This window comes from Simochromis diagramma, unplaced genomic scaffold (genome assembly GCF_900408965.1).
Source record: "Simochromis diagramma unplaced genomic scaffold, fSimDia1.1 OVJJ01000320.1, whole genome shotgun sequence".
In the NCBI taxonomy this organism is placed as follows: Eukaryota; Metazoa; Chordata; class Actinopteri; order Cichliformes; family Cichlidae; genus Simochromis; species Simochromis diagramma.
In genome coordinates, this window is record NW_024386773.1 from 4,246,677 (window position 1) to 4,265,505 (window position 18,829).

General features: G+C 37.1%; 1 protein-coding gene and 1 long non-coding RNA gene across 3 annotated transcripts; one reads left to right on the plus strand and one right to left on the minus strand.

Annotated features, from left to right (window-relative positions):
* Positions 1-278: 278 nt before the first annotated feature.
* Positions 279-6,488, minus strand: LOC120716603. Its single transcript, XR_005692002.1, has 3 exons — positions 6,381-6,488; positions 4,829-5,549; positions 279-1,541 (listed from the first exon to the last, which is right to left on the minus strand). It is a non-coding gene; the product is annotated as an uncharacterized LOC120716603 (long non-coding RNA).
* On the plus strand, positions 6,478-18,181 carry zgc:171566. 2 transcript variants are annotated; one of them, XM_040004120.1, is made up of 10 exons: positions 6,478-6,638; positions 6,760-6,909; positions 8,125-8,239; positions 11,433-11,483; positions 12,367-12,451; positions 12,613-12,751; positions 12,912-13,018; positions 14,447-14,537; positions 15,018-15,155; positions 17,128-18,181. In XM_040004120.1, the coding sequence occupies exons 2-10, from the start codon at positions 6,795-6,797 to the stop codon at positions 17,247-17,249; spliced, it is 963 nt and encodes a 320-aa protein (XP_039860054.1). In that variant the 5' UTR covers positions 6,478-6,638; positions 6,760-6,794; the 3' UTR covers positions 17,250-18,181. The 2 variants fall into 2 exon arrangements, with proteins under 2 accessions (XP_039860054.1, XP_039860047.1); XM_040004113.1 differs by having other exon boundaries at positions 6,510-6,638; positions 6,725-6,909.
* The last annotated feature ends 648 nt before the right edge of the window (positions 18,182-18,829 follow it).

An 18,829-nucleotide genomic window follows, 5' to 3' on the forward strand; every position in this document is an offset into this window, starting at 1 on the left:
TTCTAATAAAACAAATTAGGACTAATTAGAACTTTACTGGACTAAGTCATGTTTTATAATCTTGCTTTTGCTTTTTTCGGTTTTCATGTTTTCTTCCTTTTGTTTTTTGTAATGTCGATGTGTTTATCACATATTCTACTTTAGGAGATGCTGGTAGCCTTTGAGCAATGTAGCACAGCTTCTAAAACTTCCACAAAATCCCAATTCAAAAGCACGAGAATTGTACTTCAGAATTTTATGGAATCTACAAACTGGCAAGCATCACTACGCAGCTACATCCCATTGTGACTGACCAGGCATGATGAGGTCAAAAAGTAAGCTCCATTTGATCTTCTTACTCAAGCTCTGTCACGCGTCTCTGTCTGTCAACTTTCACGTATACAAGCTAATGTGAATGCCTTTGATAGCTGTCCGAATCTGAGCGATTTTATTCTTTTTTGAATGATTTTCGTGTCTGGCCTCTATGTGCAACAGTCGAAGTTTAACAGAGTCGTTTAGGAACATATACAGTGTTCATCAGAGAAGAATTCTTCTACTTTTTTTGGTGAGTGCTGTAACCTGTTGTTTTGTTGAGATTATACATCTGGTAATTTTAGGTAAATAAATTCCATAGTTAGCTGCTAATTTTGTAACATGTTTTCTCACTTTTCTGAATTGTACTCTATTGGGAATTCACGTATTTTGCATTTTATACTAAGTGATTCTGAGAGACAAAGATATTTGGTCACAAATTCAGGCTGACTCTACAAAAGTGCACACCACGTTTATAGAGCAGCATTTGAAGGAGCATTTAGCATCAGCTGTTTGTTAATTATCTTGAGATATTACCACTTGGTGGCACTGTAACCACACAACAAGCCAACAAATACAGAAATCGATATAAGTAACACAACAAAGCAACATCTGGTGATAAACATCAGGGAACACTAAACTCCATGCAAGCAGACATTCCTTTGGGGTTTCTATTTAACGTGCTGCAAAGTCAGTGTCTTGTTTTTTACAGTATTTTGCTAAATTATGATGTTAGAACTTTCATTTTCTATAACTCTACTGTCACTGTTTACTAAAGCAGTCCTAGTGGCACTTCAGTGTACATCAGTCTGACCATACACAAAAGGGTAGAACATTCATTTCTCACTTTTTTGATGAAGATGTTCACCATTACAAACTGAACAACGAGCAAAACTGAATATGTGCTTTCAGTAGTTAAAATTGTGGTTTTATGAAATTTATTCTAAAATGTTAAATGACACACACTGTCAAGCACAATATCAACTCCATATTGCATTTGTCCTTGAATGTATCACAGTGTCTCAAAGAAAAAGACCTCACAACTCACTTCTGATATGACATCATGTACTTAATAGTTACAAAGAGCTGCAAGGTTGAGCTGGCAGTTTTGTTCCTGACTTTTTTTTAAAAATTTAATAAAAATAACATATACTTGCAAGAAGGACTTAGATATGCAAACAGAATAACTTACCTTTCACCCTATGACACCTGGGATAGGCTCCATTGAAAATGATGTTACTTCTCTGCTTCTGTAAGGCAAGTATGAACAGGATTATCAATCCACAAAATCTGGCAGATGAAGGATAAACAGATCAAACTCAAATTGGCAAGAATTTACAAACCATGAAAGCTTTACATTGGTTACAACATTTGACTACAGACAGGCTAACAATCACCAGTCTATTATGGGTCAAAAGTCAATTAATAGAGTTTTATTCACAAGTTCATGTAAGTAAGTAAGTAAGAAAGAAAGACTGACCATATAGATGCAGTCTCAGAACTTTGGTTTGGTTTTCCTATGGATCACTTACATGTAGGCCTATGTATTAAACTAGTTTTAAATTACGACTCTAGCAGAAGTTATGTTAAACAAATGTCATATTTTGACCCGTCACTCTTGCTAAACCTTCGTTATCTCTTTCTTCATCTTTTTTCACCTATTCTGACAGCAAGGCTTGCTTTCTTTCAGCAAGGAGAGTTTCCACAGTTTCACAGTCCAGCAGCGTGTAGCTCAGGCTACACTTGTTACGGCCTGAAAAGGCCACTACTTACTGACTGGGATAAATTCTTGTACAATCAATGTGTCTGAAGAATGAGGTGATTTTTGAGTGTGCCTGAAACACAACGCTCAAAGTGAAAAGGACACTGTGGATTAAGCTGAGGGTTGTTTGGTGGAAGAGTGCGACCTCTTGTGGTTAGTCAGTAGTGATGCAGTGCAATTTGTCCATCTGCAATACTGTGTAATGTAAGTGAAGTCACTGATCCATGTATTACCTGCTACACAAAGTGCTGACTTAATCAAATTAACAGAATGCACATGCGCACTCTCGAAAACAACTTCTCCTTGCCGCAGTGTTGACTCTCAACACATTTCCTACACATTCTCACCTACAGCTCAATCTCTCTCTGTTTCTCTAACTCTTAGATAACAATAGCCCAGCAGAGGATATGCCTTCACTTCCCTAATGACAGACTTTACAGAAAGGGCAGTTTTAAAGTGGGCACCTTTGCTGAGCAGTGCTTAAATGCCAACACACTCCCTGCTTTCTCTAACATACATAGATGATGTTATCTATGTTTAAAAGGAAAACTGAATAGGTTGGAATGTAAAACCAATAAGAACAGCAATTGGTCTAATAAGCCAATGTGTACAATGAAATAACCTGCTGACATAATACAGAAAATAAGGCATATAACAACAGTGAAGTTGATAATGTGCAGGTCAGCAGAACTTTTGACATTAACACAACTACAGCAGAGATGCAGTGTGGGCAAAATGTACAAAGCAGGATTAGGCTGGTTTGTGTAAATCACAGCTGCCATACTGTGATAAGGTGGAATAGTCCCGAAACGAAAAGAATAAAAATATTCTTTATTTTGGCAAAGCCTATCTACATGGATTGCAGGTTCTGAAGGTACTTTAAATCAGAAACTCTATCGTCTCTCATTATGGAAATCTGAAATCAATTGATTTACACATAAGCAGGTTTTCTTTCCAGGGTTTTAATTTGCCTTTGCAAAGGGATCAAACAACAATTTAGAGCGCAGCAGCAGTCTGCGTGGGTTTAGACAAAGAATAATAACATGCACAGAATAATTTATTGACACAAGTTATCTACCTGGCGTGGTCACAGAGCAGAGTCAGAACATTCTGTGCAAAAGATAACTTGTACAGTTGAGCATATCTTGTATTAAAAGATTATATGGAGACAAAACATGATACTATGGAAATTTCTTTTCAGTTAGGTCACCTTGGCACCTAGAAGAGCATAATCTTGTCATTTTCCATTACTCTCCTTCTTTTTTGATCATTCATTGATCACACAAGTGCATTTACACATATGGCAGGATTGGAATAGGCATCGTAAGAATGTAACAATGGTTATGAGAAATAAAGTAGAGACAAAACATCAATAAATAGTATAGGAGTACTCTACTCCTGACTGGATTATAAGTAGGGACCCAGTCAGGAGTAGAGTACAATTCAGGCTATCACTCAGAATCAGGTGTGACTCACTGGAACCAACCGAGCTAACCATCAATCAAGCTCAGATGAGATCCTCATTCTGCATCTTGTCTTTCATACATAGTGGTGTCTGCTTTTTGCCAGACTTAGGTATGCATATATAAGACATATCAGGACATTAATCACTTAGTTCATCCATAACGCACACAGGTAAATCATTCTATCACACCTTGCTGCTCTGTCGCAATAAAGTCGTACCTAAACACACGTCATTCCTCACACACAACGACCAGATTTTGATACATCAAAAATGTTCAAGTGTGTGTGTGTGTTAGCTGCACATTTATGTTCTCACTCAAACAAACTTGTTATAGTAAAGCAAAGAGTTTGTAGTACTGTTTCTCAAAGTCCCCATCTTCTCCCATAGAGGTATAAAGAATAAGGGTACAATTGCTCTCAATGTGTGTGCATTTTGTAATTAGTTTGTCTAGCTATTTCTGCTTTAACTTTGCTGTTTTCAGTTAGTCTGTAAATGCTTTGTTTTTGTGTTTTTTTTAACGATTATGCTATGGAGGGCACACACGGGCAAAATTTAAAGAAACTCAGTATAGGTATTACAATTAAAATACTGAACCTTTGGAAAGTGGCTGTCTCATAGTCTTGTAGACATCTAAACTCTCAGTAAACATGTGCATCAAACCCTCATCATGTAAGTTGTATGTTGTTTTTTTTTACCAAACTAACATATATTAAAACTATGAATATATCCTTTATGAATTATTTAGTTTAGTTTTAGTGAAATCTAACTACCATAGTGTGTGTGATGGATCTTTTTTTTTGCCTCCTAAATAGGTCACTTATCTTATCAGCTGTGAGTCTACATTGATAAGACAATAATAGTTGACTGGGGACAAAAATGTGTGTGTGTGTGTGTGTGTGTGTGTGTGTGTGTGTGTGTGTGTGTGTGTGTGAGAGAGAGAGAGAGAGAGAGAGAGAGAGAGAGACTCAAACCCTCCGGGTTTAACTACATTGAGGTCCTCAGAGGTCAAAATAATCTGATACCCCAGCACAATAAATCATAGTTTATTAAAAATATCTGACAGCAGACAAAAGGCGAAATGCATATTTAAATTTAGATTTCCTCTAATTCATTATTACATGCAAGTGATAAAGTAAAACTTTCTCATACTGTGTGTCCTGACGGCCGGACAGAGTGAAAACGGACCTGTGGAGGAGTTAGAGAGACCGAATTTGTCTTTAAGGTAGGGAATAGCTTATAAGTGTGAACATAGGCTATATGCTATCATCTGTGTGTGCTGTGGGTGTGGTGCTATCAACTTAAGGAGTCACCTGAGGCAGAGTAGGTTCGAGTTTGTCCTGTGCCTCCCCCCAGTTTTGCCATCCTTGTAATCAACAGTGTTGTCTGTGTTGGAGCAGTCCTTAGCTCAGATGTTTGGGTCAAATCATTCTGTTTTCTTCTCCAGCCAGGAGCTTGACGCTTGGTTAGGGCTGCCATTTGGAGGTTTTTTTTTTTCATTTTCATTTTCTCCTTTTCCTTCTGCTAGACTTTGAGGTTGATCTTAACATGAACAACTTGATGCCTGACCTCCTCTAGTTGGCCTCTTTCCAAGAAATACAACTAATCTCTGAGGCCATCTCCCCTCAGAGATTATGAAAAAACTGTTTCTCACGTGGGTTTCTGAGGTAGTAATCTCATTGCTCAGGTCTACAGGGCGGTCAGTCGTAATGTCTGTAGTGAACACTGAACTCAGTTGAATATAACATTTTTGAAGAGACTCATCATCCTTTTTTTTGCATGGAGTCAATTGGAGCCCTCCACTTCAACCATATGAGGGAGAGCTGAAGGGTCTCCACATCGCTGTTGGGTGTGCTGGGCTATGGTACAAAAGGTCAGGGAGGTTTCTGATAAATCAGCTTGTTGATGTAAAACTCCCTGTGGTCAATTATCAGTCAGTAGAAGGATCTACCGGTGTGGCTCCGTGCCATCTCTGTTGGTAGTGGTGGAGGTCAAGCAGGTGTAGCCACTGGAAGGGTTTGACACACTGAGGATCTAAGGATAAAAACAAGAATTGTTGTGAGTGGATTTATCTGTTTTATCGTTTTCCTTTTATAATTATTATTATTTATTATTATTTAATTATTATTATTTTTTCACCTCGTCAGGCCAGGACTCCACAGTATATTTAAACCTACAGGCCAGTGGACAATCTTTCAAGGATGAGGATGTACACATTCTGGACAGGGAGGAACGCTAGTTTGAGCAAGGAGTAGAGGAGGCCATTTAAGTCAAAAGGGAAAGACCATCTTTGAATCGAGGAGGGGGCCTGAGGGTACATCTTTCGCCATCTTACAATGCTGTGATTGCAGCCATTCCCCAACTCTCTGTAAATGGTACTAATGGCCATTGATCAGTGGGCTTTGATCAATGAACTTTGATCAGTGGTTGTTAATCAATGGCCCATTGTTCCTTCAGTGGGCTGGTTTCAGTCATTATGCAAATGTACTGTTTATAAGATTGGGGAAACCTGCAGTCAGCTGAGACTGAAGAAGTCGCTTGGATGAGTGACGAAACGTTTCTCCCACTGAAAATGCTGCATCCAGATGAACAGAATCAAAATTTGGGGATATTATTATTATTATTATTATTATTATTATTATTATTATAATCATCATTGTTATAACTCTTATTACTTCTCCTAAACGTTTTCCTCTGCCTTTTTTCTGAAATTGCATTGTGGGTCACACTTCCACATGCTTTCGGGCGACTTTGCATTTAATTATAATCATCTCTGTTATTCTGCAATCTATTTTGTCTTAGCTGACTCACGCATGCTCAGTGTTCCTCTTTGTTAAAACCCAAACGCCCAGTATTTAGCTGTACCTGTGTAGAGGAGGAGTCTGACGATGCCGTCTGATCGCGCTATCTCTGTCTTTTTAATGGGGACGCACCAGAAAGGAGGAGGCTACTCAGGATGACGTTGCTCTTTGCAGGCGAGTGCCACACGTGACTGACTTGATAGTCGGAACACCTCAGAATACAGACCGAGGAAAGTAGGAGGACTGCGAGAGAAGCCGGACGACCTCCTGGAGCACAGCATCAGCACCCGGAGGACGGCATCATTTCTGGGATTGCTTCATTGTAATGAACGCTTTAACCTTTTTGTCAGCTGTTTGTTATTTTAACAGGCAAAACAGCAACAAACTTTTGTAATCTTTCATTTCCAGCCTGCAATCCAGCTGACATTGATTGCCCCCTCCAGCGGTTCTGTGTTAGGAATTGTGCGCGGTGTTTTGAATGCCTCGAACAGCTGCAGCAATCTTCGCGGTGCTGACCGCCTGCCTCTGGTGCTCACCCGCTCTGTGTGCTGTAGGAAGAACCCGCCAGCAGCTCAATTACCGACCAATTATCGGTAAGATTTGGTCACATGAACGGTTGTATTTAGTAAGTACTGGTCCCCGTAGAAGTCGGTTATACACGTGGATAGTTGAAGGGTCTTATGTAATTCTCGTCTGGAACGTTCGAGAAAAGGTGTGTTACACGGATCGGGGGGTGAGTGAGGCAGGGGATGTCTTCCCTGTGGATTGGTTTACGCGCTGTTATATTGAGATATTATGTTTTTGATCATAGACTTTTGGTTGTCTTCTCAAGATGTCTGCTTTGTGTTTATTGCCATGGTCCAATATTTGGGGAAAAAATCAGTGCAAGTCACATTTTCATTATATGTTGTTCATTCTTAAGTTTAATGGTGTTAATGCTATCAATAACGATAAGAAAATAGATTATATTTAACCTATTGCTTTTAACCCCACTTGGGACGTATTTTTGACCCGTCCTTTAATTGAGGCTATGCTATGTATTGGATCAACAAGTTTTAATGTTGCACTTTGCCAGAGAACCTAATTTTGCTGTAATGCACCCAACCTGTTTCATTGCTAAATTCAATTCAACTCAGATTTCAATTAGAGGAAGTAGCTGGATAGACACAAGATTTTAAGTCTAACAATAACTTCAGCTTTGGCTACATTTGAAAGAATAAAATCATATCACGATTCACAGATAAATTTGAGCGATGTTCAGATAAAGAAGATAACCAACAACTGGCGTTCACAGGGGCATTTGAATATCTGTGCCCAAAAAGAAATGAATTTGAGGTCTCAACGAACTTGACTGCTGCTCCCACTGCTTTCACTTCCACCCCTTAGCTTCTCTCTTTTCTTCTTTTAATTTATAGTTTAATAGTATTGTTCTGCTTACTCATTAGATTATCTCACTTCATTAGTAACTGAATTGGTTGTTTTTGATAAAGGCCATATTAATCTAATTTTACAATACTCAACGTGTATTCTTTTAAAAAGGATAGCCCAGAATGAAGCATCATACTATGCAAAATTTGTTACTTTGTTCACTTTCAACTATGTACACAGAAAAGAAATTAGGAAAAGTGACTCCTTGGTGGGTTGTTTTATTTTAATTTTTTAGGCATTTTTAGTATGACAGTCCTGTCTAAATCTGTCCTTTTAGTGAACTTCTTAACTTTAACCATGGTTAAACAACATTTTCACTTTAACTGTTTGACTTCTTTCTCGTAATATCTGCTATATCATGTGTCTTATGTTCTTGCTAGGTGTGTTGGCACAGGAAAACCTTCCATGGGACCAGTTTGCTCGTGGGTCTTCTTACATAGCTGCCTCCTATGTCAAATACCTAGAGGCTGCTGGGGCCAGGGTTGTACCTATTCGGTAAGAAAGTTAGATGAGTTTAAGGAAATTATCCTTAATAATACTTGTTTGCACCAAGACCAACCTGTGGTCATCAGGTCCCTTCATGACCTCTCTGTTTTTGCTGTGTATTTTTTATATGCATTTAGTCTGTCTCTTTCAGCACCCCTTGAAGCACTCATACAATTCACATATGATTTGCATACAAAACGAAAATTCATTACTCGACCAGACAACTTATTGTTTTACACAGTAGTCATTTAATTGTGTATGTTTTCTAATAAGTGCTTTTTTCTGACTAATTGTCCGTACAAAACAAATGTTTCGGGTGATTAAGAAATTGGCTCTGACTCAATTCATTGCAATAATCTCAGTACTGTTTGAGCCACATGCCTCTTAGTGCACATCATATGTTTAGTACCTCATCATACTTTTCTTTTTACTGATTTACTGATAACGATATTCCACCTTGTTTGGATTATAACACATCATGAATGTTCATGATTTAGCTGTTAATCAAAATATAAATGGTGGTACCTTTGGAATGCGAACGACATTATGCCAAAAGACAAGATTCCTTTAAATGGGCTGGTAGAAGTAATACGAAATATTAAGTATTGTGTCTATGGTATTAGTGGCACGCGTGTGAGCAGAGATATATATATATATATATATATATATATATTTATTTTTTTTTTTTTTCTTTCTAAATATTGGCAGTTACACTTTCATTTATTTCTCTTTGTAGCATTTAAGGTTTTAGGCACATTGTTATAATAAAACAGTAGTATCAGTATGCTCCATCCTGACGTCATCTAATTGTAGCTGCTTTCAGTTGTTGCTTGTTTGTGGCTCTCTCTGCCTTGAGTTTGTCTGCAGTAACTTAAAGGTATGCTCTGTTGGGCTGACGGGTGACTGACCAGGTCATTGAAGAGTATCCCAGATTTTTTTGCCTCATGATACATCTGGGTTGCTTTCGCAATATTTTGCAAAGAGAGAGAATATCTGTTTAAAGAATTGTAGTGCAGAACATGGCCAAACTTTTTTTTTTTTTTTTTTTTTTTTTTTTTTTAGATGTTTTCTCACCTGGCCTTTCCGTTCTTCGGTGTAACCAGTGGTTTGCACCATGTTTTAAACACTCTGTACTTACTTTTATGAAAGCATCTCTTGGTTGTAGACTACATACCAATCAGACATAATATTATGACCACTAACATAAGTAAATAAGATTGATTATCTCTTCATTATGGCACCTGCTAGGGCAGTGATTCCCGAAGTGGGGGGCATGGTATGGATTAAAAAGAATGCTTGGACACTGCTAGTGTAATGCACAGGTTTTTGACAGGGTTCCCACACAAACACAAAGCAGAAGATGAAGCACTGCCAAATATGATTCCAAACCAACTTCCTTTCAAGCCAAAGACTAGAAAATATGATGAAGCATATCTTGCCTTTGGCTTCAGCTGCACAACGGTGGTGCCAAGGTAGGTATCCGCGTTTCACGGACAAACAGTATCCCACATTCATGATTTTTAGTTCACAAACACTTGTTGTAATGACTAACTACTCCTGAAATATTGGAGATGTTAGCTCTTTATACAGTAAAGTTACAGTGGGATACAAATAATGTCAGGCTGATCCTGCCACAAATTGTTCCCCGTGTATAAATCACGGACAAACAGTATCCCACAGTTGTTTGTTTTTAAACTCATTTTGCACAGACAGGCATGTTGAATATTCTTACACAGTTAAAAAAAGAAAAACAACTACATGTAAAATAATTACACCATAAAGATGGTTTTGTTTTCTGTTATTTAAGGCTGCGTCCACCCGTACATGGGTATTTTTGAAAAAGAGAGATTTTCCATTTTCGTTAAAAAAATTAAATAAAAACCTGTCCACACGTGCAGTTTCAAAAAATTGCGTGTGTATATGTAAGCCTGTAAAAACTACAGATAGTAACAGCAACAGTATTTTTGTCTTTATCTGCCATTGTAGAAATTTATCTCACATAAATAATAATGTGGCGCACAGCATGTCGTCAAAAAAGGCGCACACATTTGACGTTGCGTGACTAAATCTCCGTTTTCCTCGTCCACAGATAAATGCAAAAAGTGACTTTTTAAAAACTCCACCCTGGCAGGAGTTTTTAAGAATCTCAGTTTTCAGTGATCCAAAATACCGCTTACGTGTCAACGAAAGGCCCAAAAGCATATTAAACAAGCTGGCAGAGGCAGTGTGATGCTTTGGGTGATATTCTGCTGGGAAATCTTGGGTCCATGTGGATGCTACTTGGGCACATACCAACTACCTAAGCATTGTTAACATTGCATTGTTTAAGTTATTTACTGTACAGCCCTTTGGTCCTGTGCTGGGTATTTTAAAGTGCTTTATAAATAAATTTGGATTGTTACAGACCATGTAGACCCTTTGATGGAAACTGTATTCCCTGATAGCTATTAACTTTTTCACCAAGATAATGTGCACTGTCACGAAACAAAAATGGTTCAGGAATGGTTTGAGGAGCACAACAATGACTTTGAGATACTGACCGGGTCTTCAAATTCCCCACATCTAAATTCAATAAAGCAGCTGTGGGCCAAACTAGACAAACAAATCCAATCCAGGGAGCCCCAACCTCCAACTTACAGGACTTAACAGGACTTGTTACTAACATCTTGGTGCCAGATATAGCACACCTTCAGGAGTTGAGTCCATGCTTCGTTGAGTCTAGGCTCTTTTGACAGCAAAAGGGGGGGCAACACAATTACACAGTTGGTCTTAATGTTATGCCTGATCAGGATATATAAATATAGCTATAATTCCTAGGCATTTAAGCCAAAAAGTCTGTGTTGTGTTTTTATCTTGAGTATTTAATTTAAAATCTATCATCATGGTATGTACAGGCAAAATTCTAGAAAACAAAATATGTAATTCTTCAAATGTTTATGGAGTGAATTGGGATTGGAGATTCTTCTCTAACGTTTCTTTATTTTTCAGGTTTGCTTTTTATTTGTAGGTTTGTGTTGTGTGTGGGTTTTTTTTTTTTTTTTTTTTTTTTTTTGTAAATCTATAATTTTAAACCTGACAAAATGACTTGTCTCATAAGAGTAGTGTTCCTCAAATGTGATTAATAACTAATTTGATTTTCCTTCATAGGCAAGGATTTTACTTCTTACATTTGCTTGTTTTTTTTTTTTTTTTTTTTTAACAGAATCAATCGCACAGAAGAAGAGTACGCCAAGATATTTAACTCAATAAACGGGTAAGTTGACCGTTGTCTTTCATACTAAACGCATTTTGTTGTAGTTCGAATAAGGTGTAATCGTAGGTCTTAAACAGATATTGTCTTTATTTACACTTAATTTGTACTGCAAGCTTTCTTTATGTTATATTGCAGCAACATAGGTTATTGGATTGGCTCATAAGCTTCAGAGGGTGGTCAAGGCTTAGGTTGTAGATTGGTTGATTACCTTGTAACCAAGGTTCTCTGAGTGGAGAGAATATCTTTCTGACTCCAGGCCGCTTAGAAAGATATTCCACTCAAGGTTAACCAAAGACGCTACAGGCACATAGTGCTTTAATAGCTACAATGTCAATTCATGTTATTAGACCACCACATGTGCTGTGCCTTAACAAGTACACACACATCAGCTGCGCTGTGGGGATCTTTCCCTTGTTACACACATCATATGTAGGTTAGAGAGTCTAAGCATGATAGAGAACAGATTGTTGGAAAACCTGACAGTCACTGAACCTCAAGTTAGTTTTCATGATAATGACTCGTTTTCTATTGGCATGTGATTTGGTGAATGAAAAGTATATTCTAATGAAATAGATAGAAATATGAAGCTTAGCTGTATGTTCAAAAGGCATGATTTAACTGCACACCATTTAAGTGTTAAAAAATTTTTCTCACTGCTGCACATCAGTTGCATCCATCCAGTTTTGTTAGAAGTTATTCAGACCTTTGTTCTAGTATCTATAATGTCTGGCTTTAACATTTCTATATGCTTACTGGTTGTAATTTTAACACATGAGATATTAAGAGTTACACTTGAAGGCATTGTACTTATTGCTTTTACACAAATTTGAAAAGGTCCATTGAAGCACCTCCGAGCTTATTTGTCTAAATTGTGGCTCCTCAGGTTGTTGTTGCCAGGTGGAGATGTAGATCTTCAGACGTCACAGTTCAGTCGAGCTGCCAAGATCTTTTACAACTTGGCTCTGAAGGTATGGGTTTTGATTTGTTTAACTGTCTATCAGGACTGACAACCCTGAGATTTTTTTATATATCTAAATCTTTAGATAGCTCTAAAGATTTAGGCTTAAAAATAATGGCCATTGCCTTCATGTATTGGTACCTTGTCTTTATTCACTCCTTGGTCCTGCAGGGCAATGATGCTGGAGACTACTTCCCTATTTGGGGAACCTGCCAGGGCTTCCAGCAGCTCACTGTCCTGACTGCCAACAAAAACCTCCTCACGCTTACTGATACCAAGGCTGTGGCTCTATCTCTGACACTCACATCAGGTTTTTCTGTTACTTTCTGTTATTCCATTTGGTTATTTTGTCAGGTTAGATACAAGTTGGCTTATATTCTTTCAGAGTCATTCAAATTAGCATATTTTTATATATTTATTCCATGAAAATATACTCCACTCTGTGACACAAATCTGTATCCATCCGCTAGTGGCCCCATCTAGCCGATTATTCCGGAATTTTCCCAAAGATTTGCTGCGGTCTTTGGCTAGTGAAAACATCACTGCAAACTTCCACAGTTGGAGTCTCTCCATGCAGGTAATTTCTGCTTCTTCTTTTTTTTCTTTTCTTCCTGTCATAGGTGAAGTTTTTTGTTTTATTTTTTTTCTGAAACTTTTAAAATGTTTATTATATACCAATCTATTAACGGAAGTAGAACAGATTGCAAGGGATCTGGGTGTTTTTTGTTTTAAATATAGTCTCATAAGTACCATCGTACTTAAATCAAGAAACACCTGAAACACCTTTGAAAACTGTTCAAACTGTCCAAAATCATACCATCTTACATGAATTACCCAGGGAAATTGGATATTACTACAAATTTCTGGTCAAGTACTTATGGGTGGAAAATAAACATAAGCATAAACTATGTTTAGTTTTCTACTTTAGCATACTAACATGACAGTGCAGCTGAGCAACAAAGGAGCTGAAATGTAAGCTTTTCTTCCATGAATGTGTGCCGATAAGAAATCGTCATCTTCCACATAGTACATATAATTTATATAAATGGAGATTGAACATGTGCTCTAATTGCTCTTCTTTTGACCAAATACATTATTGGCTTGTATCTCAAATTTTGGTGTTGTTAGAAATAAATTGCAAACACGCACATGAAAGGTCTGCAGAAGGTCCAGAATGAGGCTCCACATTTGTCTTTCAACAAGTCTAAAAGTGGACAGATATTGTTGCTCCTGTCAGCCACCACACGGACAAGTTCTTGTTTACAGATGATTTATTCAGCGTTCAGTGACAGGATCACTCAGCGTCGTCATCATCGTGAGAACTAACCAAACAAAAGCAATTCAGCAACATCACCGTTTCTTAAACATAAAAGATAATACTACTTAGATTTTAACACACATTAAGTGAAATTAAATAACTTAACTGTATTATTGTAAACATGTTGCCATGATGGTTATCACAGTAAACCCAAACAAAACAAAGGTGTAGAAACAAATGCCTGTATATGACAGTTTCATCGAAACTCAAATTAACAAAGTCACCCTAAACACACCTCATTGCCTGCTGTAGCCAAACGGGAGAAAGTAAATGGTTACTGTATACGGTAAAATATTCAAACAGTAGATTGTGAATGATAAAATATAAAAAAACATTGTTATTTTATTATGAAATGCATCTATTAATATATAATTGGTGTTTTTGAACCACTTAGGGTGGCTGTACCTCAGGTGGTAGAGCAGGTCACCTACTAACCTCCACGTCTGCTCCAGTTTGCGTGCCACATATCCTTGGGCAAGATACTAACCCCAAGTTGCTCTCTGATGCATTCACTTAAGTATGAATGCATGTGAATGTTAGATAGAAAGCACTTGCGTAGAAAGGATATTTAAAAAAAAAAAAATGGTTGTGTGAATGAGGCAAGTTGTGTACAGCGCTTTGAGTGCTCAGAGTAGAAAAGCACTATATAAGAACCAATCCATTTATCATTTACAATTCCATTTACAGAATTACAGTCGAAATGCCAAACTCAGGAGGTTTTACAAGATCCTGTCCACTAACAGTGATGGAAAGAAAGAATTCATCTCTACTATGGAAGGTAACATGTATTAACTACCCTGTAGTTTCCATGTCATTCATTACATAATGGATTCTATTCTGCTGTCTTAAACACACAAAAAGAATTATCTGACTTTGAGGTCAGCATGAAATTTGGCATAACTAACCACCAGATGGCAGCACCACTGTACAACTAGAAACCTTGGATCAGTCCAACAGGAAAAACTCTCTGATGACAGTCATATTTTTCTTGTTTTAAATATAATTGATCACTCCATGATTCAGTGGTTTCCAAAGTGGGGGGCGCAGAGCCGTGGGGTGGGCAGATATTCTTGTAAAACAGGGGGGCCTAGCTAGCAAAAAAAAGCTGGGGAACCACTGTCGTAATTTGTTTTTAGGGAAACAACATTGGAATTAAATTTGCTGTGACATATTTTGTGTTGATGAACCTATTTTTTAAAAGTTTGTGCTGATGACAATGATTTGAAATAACAATATTAATAATGTCTCTTGTTTTCAGCCAACCATTACCCATTTTATGCTGTGCAATGGCATCCAGAGAAAAGTCCTTTTGAGTGGGTAGATAAGCCAGGAATGATTCATTCTGTCTCCGCTGTAAGGGCCAGCTTCTACACTGCCAGCTTCTTTGTTTCTGAAGGTAACACAAAGTCTGTCCAATCAAAGTCCAGCCTATAGATATTAGGACAATCACGTATTTTGTTTTTAATAATTTGGCCTCTACACATCACTATAGTAGACTTGAAAATGAAATAATCAGGATTTGATTCAATTCAATTTTATTTAAAGTATACAGCACAAAATCACAACAAGAGTTTACTCAAGGAACTTGCTGTAATATTGTAAGGTAAAGACAATAATGGAGAGAAACCTAACAATCAGACAACCCCCCCTATGAGCAAGCACTTTGGCAACAGCGGGAAGGAAAAACTCCCCTTTTAACAGGAAGAAACCACTGGCAGAACTAGGCTCAGTCATCTGCCACAACGTTGGGGGTGAGTGGAGGGAGACAAGACAAAAAAAACATGCTTTGGAAGAAAGCCAGAGAATAATAATAACTAATAATTAAATGCAGAGTGGTGTATAAACACATGGTGAATGAAAAAGGGGTGAGAGAAGGAGAAATGCTCTGTGCATCATGGGAAGCCTAGGTCTTATTGCAGCACAACTAAGGGTAGCTTCAGGGTCACCTCATCCAGCGCTAACTATAAGCGTTGTCAAAAAAGAAAGTTTTAACCCTAATCTTAAAAGTAGAGAGGGTGTCTATCTCCCAAATTCAAGCTGGGAGCTGGTTGAGACAGAAGAGGGGCCTGAAAGCTGAAGGCTGTACCTCCCATTCTGCTTTTAAATATCCTAGGAACCATAAGTAAGCCTGCATACTGAGAGGGAAGTGCTTTACTGGGGGGATATTGTACTATAAGGTCTTTAAGATAAGATGGGGCATGATTATACAAGACCTTGTATGTGAGAAGAAGGATTTTAACAGGGAGCCAGTGAAGAGAAGCCAATATAAGAGAAATATGTTCTCTTGCCAATCCCTGTCAGTACTCTCGCTGCAGCATTTTGATTAACTGAAGGCTTTTCAGGGAGTTTTCAGGACATCCTGATAATAAAGAATTACAGTAGTCCAGCTTGAAAGTAGCAAATGCATGAACTAGTTTTTCTCTGCGATAGGATGTTTCTAATTTTAGAGATATTGCGCAAATGGAAGAAAGCAGTCCTACATATTTTTTAATGTTTGCATTGAAGGATGTATCCTGTTTAAAAATGACTCCAAAATTCCTCACAGTGTTACTGGAGGCCAAGGTAATCCCAAGATAACACTGAAGCACAGACATTTGGCTTTAATTTGAGAGGATCCCCAAACATGTTTACGATTTACAGCCACTTTTATGCACTACTGCAAAAATTAAAGAAACTTTGAAAACATGTCAGATCTCAATAGGGGAAAAATATGTTTGATAGCTATACTGATATGGCTTGGGTAGTGTGTTAGGAATTAAAGGATCTTACATTGTTTGATGGAAATTAAAATTATCAACTTATAAACGGGTGAATTCGAACACAGAAAAAAGTGAAAAATGATGCGGCATGCTAGTCCGAAATTTCATTGCAGCAAATCAAAAATGGTAGTCAGTAGTTTGATGCAATACTGATTTTAAAAAGTGTCCTTTGTTTTGTTTTTTTTGAGCAGTATATTTTGTTTTATACCTCTCAAAATTAAAACTTTAATCATTTGATTTTCTAGATCCCATCACTGAAATTGCATTTGATCATATTGTGTGTTTAAAAATATATTTTTTTTTAATATAAAAAAAAGTACATTCAACAAACACTGTTATTGCCTAGAAACAGTAGTTCTGATGCAGAGCAAAACACTGAAATTTTTAACTTCATGATGAAGATTAAATGATTAAATTTGAGATGTTTGTTGTGGTAAGACATTTTGGAATTTGTGAATTAATGCAGCAAATGGTTCATTTATGTTTAAGTCATTGCTGATGCATAACAGTCATTCAGCACTTTTTATAAAGAGAGTAGCCTTTTTGCTGTATTATTAAACTACTCCACTACTTTGTGTTGTCTTTTCTTTCCTCCTTTTTCTCCTCCAGCCATGAAAAACCACCATCATTACCCCAGTCCTGATGAGGAGGACAAAGCTCTCATTTACAACTTTTCTCCTGTTTACAGAGGCTTTGATGCTGTTTTTGTGCAGAGTTATTACTTTGATTGATGATCAGTGCTGAAGATGAACCATACCTAGTCACAGCCTAGTCCAAGTTTGTCAAATCTTGGTTAATTTTCTGCTTTAAACTTGATAGAGTTTCAACATACAGTGGCCTAAGAAATCAAGTCACAGATAAAATGCAGAAATGAAACTGTGATTAAAATGTAGTGATAGATGATAGCTGAAAATATGTCAGAATGCAAATAAAGTCCCAAATAATTAATTTAAGAGAAAAAATAAAATAAATAGGAAATGCTCAACAAGTGTATTTTTTTTTTTTTTCTCCTGCAGTATTTTCAAGACATGTTGTTAGCACTGGTTTTAATCCAAATAAACCTTGCAATTTTGGGGGGGAGGGGTGAGTTACTAGTCTGATCATTTTTATTCCAGAATGTGTTTAAGCCACCTGCCGGATCCTTAACGTATGCTGTTAACCTTTTTTTTTGTTTGATTTTAATTTATTTAGTACTTTTACTTTATTTTTTGACAGCATTGCTTTGGGGTTAGGATCTATTAAGACCCCATTTTTGGTATATGGGTAATTGTCTTATCTGAATCGTTTGCATAAACCAAGTCTGGGACCAGTAAATTCCTAACTTCCAATCTATTTTTCTTTCTTCCCAATGTATTTATTTGATCTTACAGCACTTAAAAATGAGTAGATACCTTAACAGAGCAAGAAGATATTATTTAAGTATATATTTTATAACCAAAGACTAAAAAGATGAAATGGGCATGATCAATAAACACTGACTCACCAATTTTTCATGTTGATGTTTATTATTAGCACAGTATTATTGACAGTTATGAACAAACTGTTGTTACAATAATTTACAGCAACCCATCCTCTAACATCAGTGTGTAGTTCATATTTTTATTCATGTCATCCAGCATATGTCATCAAAAATTATATTTTAACTACCATCTCATTTTAAAGTACAGTGGTCCCTCGTTTATCGCGGGAGATATGTTCTAAAAATAACCTGCGATAGGTGAAATCCGTGAAGTAGCCAACTTTATTTTTTACAATTATTATAGATGTTTTAAGTCTGTAAAACCCCTCACAACACACTTTATACACTTTTCTCAGACAGGGATGAACATTTATACACTTTTCTCTCTTGTTTAAACTCTCTCAAAGTTCAAACCTTCGTAGAAAAATGAGTCCAGTATTATATAATGAAACCTAAGGCACCCGTGATTGACTTTGACGGTACTAAACGTTTCGTCGACATTGTTGTGTTTGTTGGGGAGAAAACTTACAAACATACTGTACAGCACTTCAGAGTCACACTGCAAGCGATCGACAATTTGTGTAAATTTGACAAGCTGAACGCATTCTGTACACGCATAGTACATATAATTTATATAACACGGCACAAGATTGATTGACAATGGTCTACAGCCAGGACGCAGAACACAATGTGCTGTAAGAAAAAAAAAAAAAGAAGCATGCAAAATTGCCAAAAAAAAACCCAAAACAAAAATCAGCGAACCACGTTATAGCGAGGGACCACTGTATTCAGTTTTTTTTTTTTTAAGAGCGTCTTTATTCTTAAAAAGAAGTATCAGTATCTGTTATAAGT